Raw genomic sequence first — 14,353 nt, forward strand, 5'->3', positions numbered from 1 at the left:
CTCTAACTATTGATTCCAGCCATGGATTTTTTTATCAGGTTTTGACCGATTGACTCTATTCTCATCTCTGATTCTTTTGTGGGTTTCCTCATTTTTAAAAACCCAATTTCAAAAACTAATCAAAACTCAAAATAAACCAACAAAATAAACAAAATTTGATCTCTAAATAATTGGTTTTTGAAAACCCAATAGTATAAACTAAATAGATTTTGATGACAGTAAATGAATTAGAAAGAGAAAAAAAAGAAACTGTTAATAAAGAGAACAAGTTATTAATAGCCCATTCCAATCATATACATATAGTTAAAACCTAAAATCATTCAGTTGCAAAGCTAATAAAAAACTCGAAACTGAAGTTAGAACATTGCTGTAACAAATCTATCAGCAGACTAAACCCTCAAAGATCATTGCCAATAAATAACAAAGTGTACTATTCAATTTAATAAGACTACTTTAAAGAACAACCTACTCATACAAAGTGTACTATTCCAATAAATAACAAAGTGTACTATTCAATTTAATAAGACTACTTTAAAGAACAACCTACTCATACAAAATTGGATCAAATTGTTCAAAAAAGAGAAACAAAATTGGTCTTGTACTCCGAGTGAAATCCAAAGAGCATACCTTAAGAGGAGGATTATCAGGAGCCAATGCTTCCGCAATGAACTGCGGGCCCAGAGCCGAACTTCCAATGCCAACTGAGAGTATTTGAGTAAAACGACCCTCTGGAGAAGAAGATGGTTTAATCTACAGTTTAAAAATGGATTAAACAATTTGATTACTTAAAATATCCACGATCGATTAGTTTGTAACTGCGAGTTAAAGCGGAATCGCCAAAACTAAACTTACTGCTAATGACGCTATCAGCGAAATCGCAAACTGCGGCAAGAGTTTTATCGATCTGAACTTGCAAAAACGGATTCAGCGCGAGTTTCGAAAACCAATTTAGTTTCTATTATTGGGTTTTCAGAAACCAATTATTTAGTGATAAAATTTTGTTAATTTTGTTGGTTTATTTTGAGTTCTAATTAGTTTTCGAAATTGAGTTTTTAAAAATAAAGAAACCCACAAAAGAATCAGAGATGAACACAAAGTCAATCAGTCAAAACCTGATAAAAAAAATCCATGGCTAGAATCAACAGTTAGAGGGGAAGAGAGAAAGAGGGAAGAAGAAAGAAAATGGAAACAAAATGAAAAAAAAAGTTAAATAGATGGCGTCATATATGACGTCGTGCGCTTATGTGGCATGCCACATGGGATACTATGTTGACCTACAGTTTGATTAACGGTTAACTCACGTTGACCGTTAAAAGTGGGCTAATTTCTGAAAAATTTGTAACGTTGAGGATGTCAATCAAAAAATAAAAAGGTTTAGGGCACAAAACCAAAAGCCCCCAAACGTTGAGGGTTTTTTTTACAATTATGCTAATTTTTTTTTCTGTAAAGTATAAGTTAATATTAATTATTGAAGTAAGCTATATTACAATATGCCAGCCAAAGTTTTAATCTTTTTCTGAACCTTCTGAGCAATTTTTTACTTTTTCAAAATATTGTACTTAACAAATAAATAGAGAAAAACTTAAATGAAAAATTAACATAAATAATTGTAAATGTTAAACTCACAATATGATATTTTACAAAGCAAACCAATTTAATAAATTTGTTTCGTATATTGCAAATAAGTGTACATTTGGATGTAAAACAAAGTATACAATTGCAAAAAATTACAAATAACATAATTATCAGTGTCTTGAATGTGTGCCACAATTGGGTGGGCGTCAGGCATGCCTAAGGTTCTGTCACACTATTTGGGTTGGTGGCTCCTCATCGACTTCATATTCATCTTCACGTGCATGTCAGGGAATTGATTGCCACAATCATCTCATTCCTCCGTCGTTGATTGCTATCGTGTCCTAGTCGCCCATCGTAAATCCTCTTGTTTGAGGCGGCAATTGCGAGGATAACCCATCTCGGTAGAACAATGATGCTGGGGGTGTTCGTGATTCCCAGGTACGAATACCTCTTCGGATAATGATAAATTTAGGTTTTAATGTTTATTCATTTTGTCATTTTCATCTTCTTTTTTAGGGGGTCGTTTTGGCTCTCAAGTCTCAAACCTTTAAATTTTAATCAAATTATTTATTTTTAGACCAGAAAATTGACTTAATTGTTAAAATTTTGATGGCATTGACGTGGCAGATCATGTGCATTTTACTAAACTTCACTGTTAATATAAATAAATTTTTCTAAAAGTTTTATGAAACTCTTTAAAATTTGTTGATTTTAAAATATATTTTTTGAATTTTTATGAATTATAATTTGAATAAATTTGAAAACTGATGGGCAAAATCTTTTGATTAAAAGTATATAATTTGATTAAATTTAAAAAGTTGAATCGCAAAATGATTAAAAAAAAAAGTTCAAAGAAAAAATAATAGGCTTTTAATTTTAAAAATATTTGTGAATAATTAAAAAATGGTTTATTATTTTATACACTACAACACGACCGTTAAAACGATTCGTTTACTTGCTAGTTTATCAGCCATGCCGCCACCAATGCTCCGCCTTATCTCTAGCACCTCCGTGTCCACCGTGGCTGGCCTCCCGCCGATCCTTACGAAACCTCCCATTTCAAATCAAAGCCTTTCCATCAACCCCAGTGAAGAGAATCGACAGAAAGTGCTCCGCCTTATCTCTCGCAGAGACGCTGCTTTTCTCTCCTTAATCTCCCTCTTTCCTTCCCTACTCCATACCCCTCATGCTTCTGCCTTCTCCATTGGAATTTGTGCGCAATTCTCGCTCTGTATCATTTTTCTTTTTATCGATTTCCTTTTTCTTTTATTGACTGCTGTTTGAGTGTCTGTTGCTGTTCGCAGCAGGACCAAAGGATTGGCTTAAAGAGCAAAAGAGGAAGTCTTCGAAATTCCTATTGGCCCCAATCGATGCTTCTCGACAAAGCCTTCACTCTGTTTATCTTTTGCTCAGTAAATTACATTTCTATTTCTCTTCCCTTTTTCTTCTGTAATTACGCTGATCTGTTTGTTGTGTTTCTTTGCTTAAATTTGGTTATTTGGTACTTTTCTTTTTGGAATAGTGGACAAGGAATCAACTATTTCGAATAATGATTTAGAGGAAGTGCAAAAGCTCTTGAAATCTGCCGCTAGGGATTGTGTTGTACAGGAGAGGAATTCCTTTGTTGCATTTCAAGCCAACACCGGAGTCGAGGTTTGTTCTTGTCCTTGAATGAAATCGAAATTTGTTGCGCATGGTTTCTTTAATTCTAAGTGAAAACTGTTTAGGCTTTTGATTCCTTCAAAGTTAATATATAGATACTGCCGTTGTTTTATTCACTAAATTTAAACTCAAAACAAAATCTGAGAGGAATTCCTAATTTTGGGTTATAATTTTGTAGTTTGATTTTCTTTAATTCACAGGTTTGCACATTTCGTTTGATTGTGAAAAATGCTTCTTCTTTGCTTGAGAATAAGAATCCTGTTAAGCTGGAAGCTGAAGCTATGCTAGATGATCTTATAAGGTATCCGTGTTATAGTTGCTATTAATCCTTTTTTGTGATCGTGTTATACTTATCTTCATTGCTTGAGACCTAAACATTTTAAATTCTGGGTGTTGTTTTGTTATAACGTATAAGGAAATGGCAATGAAGTTTTGTTCTTTGCATGCAATGAAGCATGTTTTGTTCCTCAGGTGTTTGTAGGTATAACTCGTTTTCCAGATTATTTTAAAGCATTTTGGGTCATTTTCCTTTAGTCTCCCTAAGATCCAATGCCTGTCGGATTCGGAATACTCCTTCATTCGTTTTCTGTTGAGTGCTAATTCGTTTTATTGCCATCATAACTTGTTTAACGGCTTAGGTTCTTAATAATGTTTGGTGTTATTTTTCTTTCTTGGCAGCTCATTTACCTCGCTTAATACTTTGGCAAATGAAAGTGATATCCAAGTTGCTTCCAGTAGGTATGGTTTTTCAGTTTAAACTCAATGTACCCAATGCAGATGGAGTTCATTTCTAGTAATATGCAGCAATATTGGCAACTTTTAAATGAACCTAACAATTCATGGATTCGCATTGTAATCATATATTGATAAATTACCATGTATTTCATGTACCATTCATATTACTTTTTTCATGTAGAGTTGTGTTTTATGTCATGTATTTATTTTACCTTACCAAATAACAGTTGTTGAGTTTTTGTATTTGCAAAGTAATAAGTTATTTAATTCTTGTTTTCCACAGACAAAGGGTTGCAGATGCACTGAAGGATACCATAACTTCGCTTGACAAATTTGAGCAGGGGATTAAGGACTGCCTGGAAGTATGACAATGGCGGCTTGGCTTCCTTTAGCAACTATAAATTTATGGTGAGAGATGGCAGATGCTTTTGTAGTTGGGACTTGGTGGAGACTGGAAGATTGTAAAAGTACATAAGCATGTTGTTTGACTTGATCTTTGTTGTAAATTTTGTTTTATTTTCCCATTTCTAATGTGTTTGTTGGTTTCATTGTTACAGAATTTATTGACCAGTCTTTGCTGGAATATATTATATGAGCAAATCCTCCGAATTCTTGTCATTTACATTGGCATTACAACTAGAAAATGTTTACTCTTCTTTTTTAAGAGAATTAGCAAGTAGAATGCAGAAGAAGTGTGTATATATATATATTTATTTGTCAAAATCATTTTTCGATGAAATGCAAATGTTGCAAATGATAGCCAAAAACACGTGCTGGTTTATTGATTAAGTGTTCGGATATTTTATCGGTTGGGAATGGAAGATGGACTTCCTTTTTTTTCTGAAAACAAAGGCCCATAAAGGTAAAATATCATAAATTAGACCAAAACATCATCTAAACCAAGTAGGTGGATGATATTTGGATAATCCGAACCACATGAATGATCAACATCCTTATCAATGAACCAATGGGCAAGTTTATGTGCAATGCCATTGGTTGATCAATGAGCAAAACGAAAAGCAACACAATCAAACCAAGCACAAAGTCTATGGGCTTCCTCAACAAAAGGGTTATAAAAAGAAAAATCCAAACTGCAATTGAGTTTGTTAACAATAGGTAGGCAATCAAACTCAACTACACTCTAGTGAAGATCAAGCTCCCTAGCCATCTTGAGGACAGGATACGAGCATGAGTTTCGGACTTTAATTCGAGTTTAAAGCATATTGGGTTCAACTTTAAAGCTTAATTTTAATTATATATGAGTTTGATGTTGTATCTATTAGGTTTTATATTTTATTATTTATTTATTATGAATTTTAGGATATTTTTAAATATTTTAAGTTGTTTAGGAGTTTTATGTTTCTTAATCAATAAGAAAGTTAGTTCCACTAGAAATACTTCTTGTTTAGATTAATAAAAGTTTCATTCTACTTAAGAGTTTTATTTTGATGTAATTAGATAGTCTATGTAAAAGCTTCTTCATTATTCATTAATGACACATTAATTATTTGATTTATACAACTCTTTTGAGTTTTTATCTTTAAAAGATATCTTTCTTATGTATTTTAGAAATAGTTTTGTTCTTGGTTTTCTTCTTAAAGCCCTCGGAAGCACTCTTCACCCTCCAATTTACTAGGGTTTGGCTTTAAGGGGTTGGTTAGAGTCATTTTGTGAAGCTTGTTAAAGTTTCTTCTTCAAAGGGTTTCATAAGAGATTAACTTTTCATCACCATTGGTTGTTTTTATTGAAGTTTTGTTCTTCAAGAGGGACAATCTTTCAGTCATTCATCTTATTTTCGTCTCCTTCCATTCAATCTTTTTCCATCTCACCCTAATATTTATCCTTTTTGATTTTATGTTTTGTTTTTCTCTTTATTTTTATTGTTTCTAATATGTTTACTTCTTCCTTTCCAGATTTTGGTTCAGTTCTTCTTGTGCCCAACAATTTGAATACGATCTTGGTCAGTTGCCTTACCAAGACACCAATAATAGTGAGGGCATCAATTGAAAGAGCATCAAAGGGACCTTCAAGTTGTCTTGTGTAGCCTGCATGAACCATTCCTTCAAAATCACAAACCACAACTCCATAGGCCGCCTTATGCTATTTCGCAGTCCAAGTCGCATCAACTTTGATTTTAAGCATCTCTACATTCGGGGCTTCCTATTGCTCAACTCTCAATCTCCTAGGCAACATGGTTGCATATAGTAAGTTATGGACCTGGAAGTCCTTTGAATAGTACAAGCCTGAATAAGAGCATCTTGAGGGATCATCATCTTTCCTTGCCTCCAAATTGCTTACATCCGAAAGCTACCAAAGAATCACTAAGAGGCTAGTAAAAGCCTCCTTATCAAGCTTCCTCATAGCAAATTCCAACCAATCAACAACCCTGCAAAACCTACATCGAGGGTCATTGGCTGAGGAAAAATGGGCACACTTCATTGCAACAGGAAGAATCTCATGGCCGAGCCTCCACTCAAATAACTTGATCTTAGGAAGAGTCTTTAACTTCCAAATTTCCTTCCAATAAGCTCTATGTGGACCATACTTGAACAAGTTAAGGAAGAGTAATTTGTAACCGAATCTAGTAGCATAAACCCCGTTTGATGTATATCTTTAAACCAAAATATCTTCCTTTTCATTATTGCAAGGGAGGATAGCAAGTATTCTATTCACAAAGTCAACATTAAGAGAAGACATGTTCAAGATTCATTCCATCTAGAACCACTTTTCACAAGGAGGTACAAAACCGCAACATTATGGATAAGAGCATCATTAACCAAAAGATCCTTGCCATCAAGCCCTTTCTTGCCTCATTTATCCGTCCAGACTCTGACCTTAATCTTATTACCAGTGCACCAAAAGATGGAAATCTAAACATTGTGGTAGGAAAAGGATTGTAGAACCAATCAAGTATTTTATTTTTCCATGTCAAAATGTCACACTAGTTAGCAAAAGAATTTTAATGATATCCATAATTGAACCTACATTTTTAAATTTCAAAAGTAGATGGACTAATTTTAGCTGTTAGCTAAAGCGAGCCATAATGCTACAGTACCAAAAATTATTCGACTAGAAAAAAAAAAGAATAATTCGACTTCCAGAAGAAAAAAGAGAGTGAAGAATGTAAGGGTACCAAAAATTTTAGCAGATGCTACTTAAGTTGCTAAGAAATAGGAAGAAAGGATACTTGCCCAGAGAAAGAAAGTGTTCTGGGATTCTGATTGTTCTAAGAGGTTTTATAGGCTTATTCTTAAGGGATTCATCCATGACTAGAATATTGATGATAATTCCTTTGTTGATTAAAGGATTGATCACATTTTTCAAAATGATGGAGTTTTCGGGTCTGTATGCTATGTTCACCCTTCGTAAAGAGGATAGTTTATGAATTCTATGCCAATCTCAACCGTGGCGTTTTTGATTCATCAAGTAAATACTACCAAAATGTATTCATCCATGGTAGATGGTTCAAATTTGGATCAAGAAGTTTCTGAATTACCCCACCACCAACAATATCTTGAGCTAGATGAATCTATTGATGAGACTATTGTTGCTTTAACCAACCGCCTACATCCCTCTGGCCGGTAAAAGGTACTCTTCGAGCTTCCTTTTTGGACCATTTGTATGTTGCCTTATATGCAGTTGCCATGCGGAATTGGCTTTCTAATAGCCGAAGAGATTTAATAACCAAGAGAGTGGTTGTAGTGCTTAGAAAAGTTGTGGATATGGTAGTATTTGATCTAGGGCAGCTTATTAATTATGAGATCACTAAATTTGCTGAAAAGGTTAATGAGAATTACCTGTTGCCTTATCTATAACTTATCTTTAGAGTTCTTTTCTCCTAAGATTCTGAGATTGTTCGTTCTAATGAGACCTATGAGAAACCAGTTCTAGAGTTGAAGTTTTCCCATAATGGTTAGGGGGAAAACATGCCATTAATGAGCTAGAAGAAATACATGCATCTAAGTTTGGTACTCCTGAATATGAGACTAGTGGACAATAAGTGCCCACTCTCGTAGGCTTCAATTCCATTCCTAAAGGCATAAGGGCTAGAGCTATTGTTGATCTTTATGCCACAATCGAATTTTATCAAATACATTGTGATAGGCTAAGGGCTGAAGCCAAAGTAGTTTTGTGTTGATAATGTGTAGTTATTGGATTTAGTTAATATTTTTATGGTTTTATTAAAAGTTTTGGGTTGATGATGTGTAATTATTTTATCAAATAAATATTTGTTCAGAAATGAACACAAAGAGAGAAATATAACATTTATACCATTTGTTGATGGTATGTTTCATAATATGTCCCTCCACCCAAATCAATTTATATAATAGGTTTATTTTTCTTTTTAATTTACACTCTTAGTCTTCTTTATTTTATATATATCACAATTTGATCTTATTAATTATTACTATTTTTAAAGAAATTTATTTCATCTTAATATGAAAAAAGTTTTATTAAATCTTAATATTTTAAAATAGATTTATTTAAAATAAAAAATACCATTATACATTTAATTAATTTCAATTTAGACAACTTTAGACCTTAAATACATTAATTTTTTTGGAAAAATTAAATGCATTAAACTATTATAAAATGAATATTTTATCTTAAAAACATGTATGCACACATTTGTCCAAGTATTGGGTAATATTTAATTATTTTAGTAAATATACAAAATTATTATAATTAAATTTATACTACATAATGTTTCTATTGATAAAAAACAAAAGAAATTTTTTTATATAAGATAATACTCTCAAAATGCTGCTAAATCATTTTAGATTGTTGATTCTGTTTTTATATTAAAATAATAAACACAATTTTTTAATTAAAATTACCCTTAAATTATATTCGTACTAAAAAATTTTTTTCCTTCTCTCCTTTCATTCCTCTCTTTCTCCCTCTCTCTCTCCCATCCTTATTCTTCTGTTTTTATCTTTTTCTTCTCTCCTTTCTTTGCTCTTCTCCCAAACTTCATCCCCACCGCTATTGTTGTCATCAACCCTTCCCATTTCTATCTTTATCTTTGACTCTCATACTTGAAATCTTCAGATCACAAGGATTAAATGGAGGTCGAAGTGGTGGCGTCGCTCCCTACGACGGACTTCAACTACAATAGCTCATGTTCATCGTCGTACATCACCACTCCTTCAAGCCCTCAACACTCCAACTTCATGTGATTCTTCTTTGCACAATGAGCTTAATGACATCTCTCACATTACTGGTTCTTCACCGACAGTCTCTTTCGACTCGAAGATAAAGCAGACAAAAAGCTTTAATGGCAGGGTCGCTCGACAAAGAATATCAAAGCAACAACGATGATGATGGCAATGGGTGTTAAGATTCAAGTTTAATTCTATGGCCAATTGGAGAGAAATTCTTTGTCGACTAACGAGCTCTTTGACGACGGTAAGATTAAGCCACTTAAACCATTGCTTAGGTTTGAACCAATGGCGTAGAATTGCCATTAGCAATGGAGAACAATGAAAAAAATTGGGTTAAAAGGCGGGTAATAGCCAACCCAAAAGTTGAGACCACTGTGTCGGCCGGTAAAATAAAAAATAAGAAGCAAGAGACTTGGAGAAGAAAAAAATAAATAAATAAAAGGAGAACTTAAGCTCCTGATCCATAACAAGAAAATGTAATCGCTTTTAATTTTATTTATAATATTTATACTGTAATAATCATGTAAGAAGAGGAAAGATATATAATATATTTTTAAATATATACCTAAAAGATATACAATATATTTAAACATTCTTAAAAGATAATATCTAATAATAATATCCTAACAGGACAACCGAGAACAACAATGAGGAAAAGAAAGAAAACATGGAAATTAAGAGTCTCAAACACCATGCTAGATGAAGATGAAAGTTCTTCAAATTTCGAAAACCCCCATTGCTTTTTCACCGCAAAAAACCCCAAACTCAAATCTTATGTTTAGTCATTTTGTTTCAAAAAGAGAGAAAATGAAAATGAAAATTGAGCTGAAATGATCTGCCACCATCTTCATATACTTAAATTGGAATAATGGAGGAAGTAGATATGAGAGTTATGTTTGTATTATGAGATATCTAATTGCCAACCTGAAACTCGAATATAACCTAGATTATTGACCTACGACCCGAGTTTGGACCCCACCAGGTGGAGTCATTAGGGGGATCGCGAGCCCAGTTCGCACATCCTTAGATGTCCACGAGCATAGGATACGAGGTCAAACAAATAAACCGATGAGCACCTGGACCAGTGAACACGTGTTGAGTTTAGGGTAACATACGTGTTGACATGCATGGAGCCTACCTAGAACGTCAAGGTGGAGTCATTAGGGGGCTCGCGAGCCCAGTTCGCACATCCCTGGATGTCCACGAGCATAGGGTACAAGGTCAAACGAATGAACTGATGAGCACCTGGACTAGTGAACATGTGTTGAGTTTAGGGTAACATACATGTCGACATGTATAGAGCCTACCTAGAACGTCAATTCCATGAACATTAACTATATCATATAAATACTTGATCCTCCGCACTAAGAGGACATACAACAAAAATACTCATGAGTTTAACTGATTAATTATTGAAGGGGTAGCAAATTTATGAAAAACAAAGAAGATGAAGAAGAAAATAACATTAAAAAGAAAATTAATAAATTAAAAATAAATAAAGGTGTCATAAAAGGTTGCCTTTTCTTTATATATATATATATTAAATTATATTTAATATATTACATAAATATATAATTTTTAATTTTATATTTTAATTCTATAATTATATATATTTGAATTTATTTTATATAAATGATGATGTAGCATTTGTATCACATCTTCATTGATTATAGTGCATTAACAGTTGTGGGAAAAAATATAATTTAAGTGTCTAAATTCATCAAAAATAGTTTTAAGTATTTATATGATAAAAAGAAATAATTTAGAAGACAGTGTTTATATTGAACCTTATAATAATTTACATGCTAAATATTTCACATTATAATTAATTTAAAATTTAAATAATGTAGGCTATCAATCAACTCGTGCATTAATTAACATTATTTTTATTATAATATAATAATTATTAATATACTAATAAGTTGTTTTTAATGTTAATTTAATAATGATTGAGCCTTAACTCAATTGATATAAGTATCATTGTCAAAATAGGAGGAGATTGAGTATTTAGGTAAAAGAAAAACAAATATTATCTCTACAAAGTACAAACTTAAATGGTGTAATTTTATCTGTTTAAAGCTTTTGCAAAGTTTGAAATATAGATTATATAGATAATTGGATCACTGTTGAAGTAGGGTACGATACGGGCTCGATTTCTAAATTTCTAAGCCCAATACATAAATAAACTCTGATTCTGATTTCAGGTCACCATCTCTTCATCTTTATGCCGCCTACTCCCTCCACTTCGCCACCACGATGAGCGCCTCTACTCCCTCATTTCCGCCAAAACCCTGAACAGAGAAAAAGGAAATAATAGATCCCAAACATGACCCCTTCCTCACTTTCCACCCGCCTCACCCTCTTCGCTCTCCTCTCCGCTACTACCTTTTACTTTCTTTACAAATCCCGCCGCCGCTGCCTAAAACCCCTCAAACATCTCCCTCTAAACCCTAACCCTAGACCAGGTAAGCTCTTCTTCCTCACCCAAACCGGAACATCCAAAGCCCTAGCTCAACGCCTCCTTGACCTCCTCTCCTCCAAGAATAACATTCCTTTCGACCTCGTTGATCCCCACACCTACGAACCGGAGGATCTCCCTAAGGAATCCCTAATCATTATCATCGCTTCCACCTGGGAAGATGGAAATCCTCCCCAAAATTCTAAATTCTTCGTCAATTGGCTCGCCGATATCAGCACTGATTTTCGCGCCGGGAATTTGCTGCTTTCTGATTGTAAATTCGCCGTCTTTGGAGTCGGTAGCCGGCTTTACGGGGACACCTTTAATGCGGTGGCGAGGGATTTGGGAAAGAGGTTGAGAGGGTTGGGAGCGACGGAGATGGTGCCGGTTGGGGAAGGTGATGTGGATGGAGGTGAATTGGAGAGTGTCTTTGAAGGGTGGAGTGAAAAGGTGGTCACTGTTTTGAAAGGGGGATTGGTGATGGAGAATGAGAATGGCATTGTTTATGAGAGTGATGTTGAAAGCCTTGAAAGTGATGATGACGATGATGGAGAAGGAGGAGGGGAAGACATTGTTGATCTTGAAGATATTGCAGGTAAAGGGCCATCGAGGAAAAAGTCTGTTAACGTGGCTAAAACTAATGGGAAATTGGATGGGAAAAGAGAGATGGTAACTCCAGTTATAAGAGCCAACTTGGAGAAACAGGTAACTTTGTTTAAGTGGATACGCATCTTTTGCTGATGAAAGCATTTCATCTTGGTGATTGCTTAATCTTAGTATGCCCTTGCACTTTTTGGTCTAATTGACATCCTTTAACTGCTGGGAATTTTCAGGGATATAAAATTATTGGTTCACATAGTGGTGTTAAGATCTGTAGATGGACCAAGTCTCAACTTAGAGGACGAGGAGGTTGTTACAAGCACTCATTTTATGGAATAGAGAGTCATAGGTGATTGCGACTTTCTTATGCACCTTTTAAGCTTTCGATGATTATTTAGTTCTGTCTCATTTCAATGTTGTGCGACTGATATGGTTTTACTATTTCTTTTTTCATATTTCTTCCTGCTTTAAGGTTTAGTTACGCTTTTCATCTCATTAGTGTCTTGCCATTTTTATGGTGTTCCTTGATTTATAATATGAGGAGAATTCGATATCATGTTTATACTTTCAGAAAGATTATCTTGCCTTTTGCACCCTCAACTAACATAAAAGGAGTCTGGAAACAAGGAAGTATGCATCATGTTGGTCTATAAGTGGCTGTAGTTGACCTCATGTGCATGTGTCTACATTGAATTTGATCATTTTATGTATTTCATAGCAATGAAATCTCATTTTGTAATTTACTTAGTACATTGTACAATCTTTTTTGTCCTGTCTTTGCTTCTTGGCTGCAGCTATTGTCCTGCTATTTAAATTCCTTTAACTTCTGAATTTGACAGATGCATGGAGGCTACACCTAGTTTGGCATGTGCCAATAAATGTGTTTTCTGCTGGAGGCATCATACGAATCCAGTAGGGAAGAGTTGGCAGTGGAAGATGGATGATCCCTTAGAGATTGTCAATACTGCCATAGATCTTCATACAAAGATGATTAAGCAAACGAAAGGAGTTCCTGGTAATTTTCATAAATTTGTTCTTCTAATTATATTTTCCCTTTATCATGGGGTTTCCTGTAGTTAACTTCTCTTCTACTAAGTTCTGCCTCAGACAATTTAGTCAGTGCACCTCAATTATGTCATAATCATTTCAGAATTGAGTAATATATGGAAGGATTAGAACTTCCTAAGATTTTCTGTTACAAATTAAACTCTTAGACATAGGATTGCAACAAAGATCTTCCCTTTGAATTTAACAGGAGAATTTACTCGTCCTATTGTTGCAGGTGTTACACAAGAGCGATTGATGGAGGGTCTATCCCCTCGGCACTGTGCCCTATCACTTGTTGGTGAACCAATTATGTATCCCGAAATTAATGCGCTTGTGGATGAGCTGCACCGAAGGCGAATCTCTACATTTCTAGTAACTAATGCACAGTTCCCTGAAAAAATTAAAATGCTGAAGCCTGTAACGCAGGTCTGTGGCTGTGAATCTATCTTAACGATGCATAGATGTCCAACAGAGTCTTCTATTCCTTATTAACCTAGTTAATTTCTTTTGCTCATGCAGTTATACGTGAGTGTAGATGCTGCAACAAAGGATAGCTTGAAGGCAATTGATAGGCCACTCTTTGGGGATTTCTGGGAAAGATTCATTGTAAGTGTTTTATTCTCGAAATCTAAATAACTGAGCTAAAACATTAAGAAAGAAAAAAGAAGTCAAGTTTCTTTAGATGAAAAGGAATGATCGTTGGAGAAGAGAGATAATGCAAAGCAGAAATATGGCAGGCATCAAATTCTTGAAGCTAGAGACTAGCAGTGTACATCTGGAGTTTTGAATTAATGTTGATCTGAAAGCTTTATAGCTGCCCTTACCTTGCAATGGATAAACACATTGGCAGATTCCTTATATCCCAATTAGAAAAGCTTACTGTTTGCATTAATCTGAAATGCTATTTACTTAACAGCAGTGTTAAAAGTCCCGAACATGTTCTGGTTTTTTAACTTCTGTAAAAGTGAACTGCTGCTTCATCTTTGTACTTTTCTTATTGGCAATATCTTTTATTCAGGATTCCTTGAAAGCTCTCAAAGAGAAACATCAACGGACTGTATATCGCTTGACACTTGTGAAAGGATGGAATACAGAAGATGTAGATGCTTAT

The 14,353-nt window shown here is 34.3% G+C and overlaps 2 protein-coding genes across 3 annotated transcripts in view; both read left to right on the forward strand.

Annotated features, from left to right (window-relative positions):
• Positions 1–2,503: 2,503 nt before the first annotated feature.
• On the forward strand, positions 2,504–4,590 carry LOC105785058 (uncharacterized). 2 transcript variants are annotated; one of them, XR_008196881.1, is made up of 7 exons: positions 2,504–2,788; positions 2,880–2,987; positions 3,098–3,228; positions 3,438–3,538; positions 3,916–3,975; positions 4,256–4,439; positions 4,530–4,590. XR_008196881.1 is itself a non-coding variant. In XM_012610992.2 (6 exons), the coding sequence occupies exons 1-6, from the start codon at positions 2,548–2,550 to the stop codon at positions 4,338–4,340; spliced, it is 726 nt and encodes a 241-aa protein (XP_012466446.1). In that variant the 5' UTR covers positions 2,504–2,547; the 3' UTR covers positions 4,341–4,590. The 2 variants fall into 2 exon arrangements, 1 of the variants encoding a protein (XP_012466446.1); XM_012610992.2 differs by having other exon boundaries at positions 4,256–4,590.
• A 6,739-nt stretch (positions 4,591–11,329) lies between these two features.
• Positions 11,330–14,353, forward strand: part of LOC105785067 (S-adenosyl-L-methionine-dependent tRNA 4-demethylwyosine synthase) — a 6,957-nt gene continuing 3,933 nt past the window's right edge. Inside the window, exons 1-6 of the mRNA XM_052631375.1 lie at positions 11,330–12,300; positions 12,429–12,544; positions 13,035–13,210; positions 13,478–13,668; positions 13,762–13,848; positions 14,261–14,347. Coding sequence (XP_052487335.1) covers positions 11,464–12,300; positions 12,429–12,544; positions 13,035–13,210; positions 13,478–13,668; positions 13,762–13,848; positions 14,261–14,347 — 1,494 coding nt within the window. The 5' untranslated portion in view covers positions 11,330–11,463. The remainder of the gene's footprint in view (positions 12,301–12,428; positions 12,545–13,034; positions 13,211–13,477; positions 13,669–13,761; positions 13,849–14,260; positions 14,348–14,353) is intronic.

Source organism: Gossypium raimondii, chromosome 1 (genome assembly GCF_025698545.1).
Source record: "Gossypium raimondii isolate GPD5lz chromosome 1, ASM2569854v1, whole genome shotgun sequence".
NCBI classification, from domain to species: Eukaryota; Viridiplantae; Streptophyta; class Magnoliopsida; order Malvales; family Malvaceae; genus Gossypium; species Gossypium raimondii.

Coding starts and splice junctions, on each gene's coding strand:
- LOC105785058 (XM_012610992.2), top strand. CDS start 2,548: ATGCCGCCACCAATGCTCCGCCTTATCTCTAGCACCTCCGTGTCCACC. Junction 2,988..3,097: donor CTCTGTTTATCTTTTGCTCA/GTAAATTACATT, acceptor TTTTTGGAATAG/TGGACAAGGAATCAACTATT. Junction 3,229..3,437: donor AAGCCAACACCGGAGTCGAG/GTTTGTTCTTGT, acceptor TTTAATTCACAG/GTTTGCACATTTCGTTTGAT.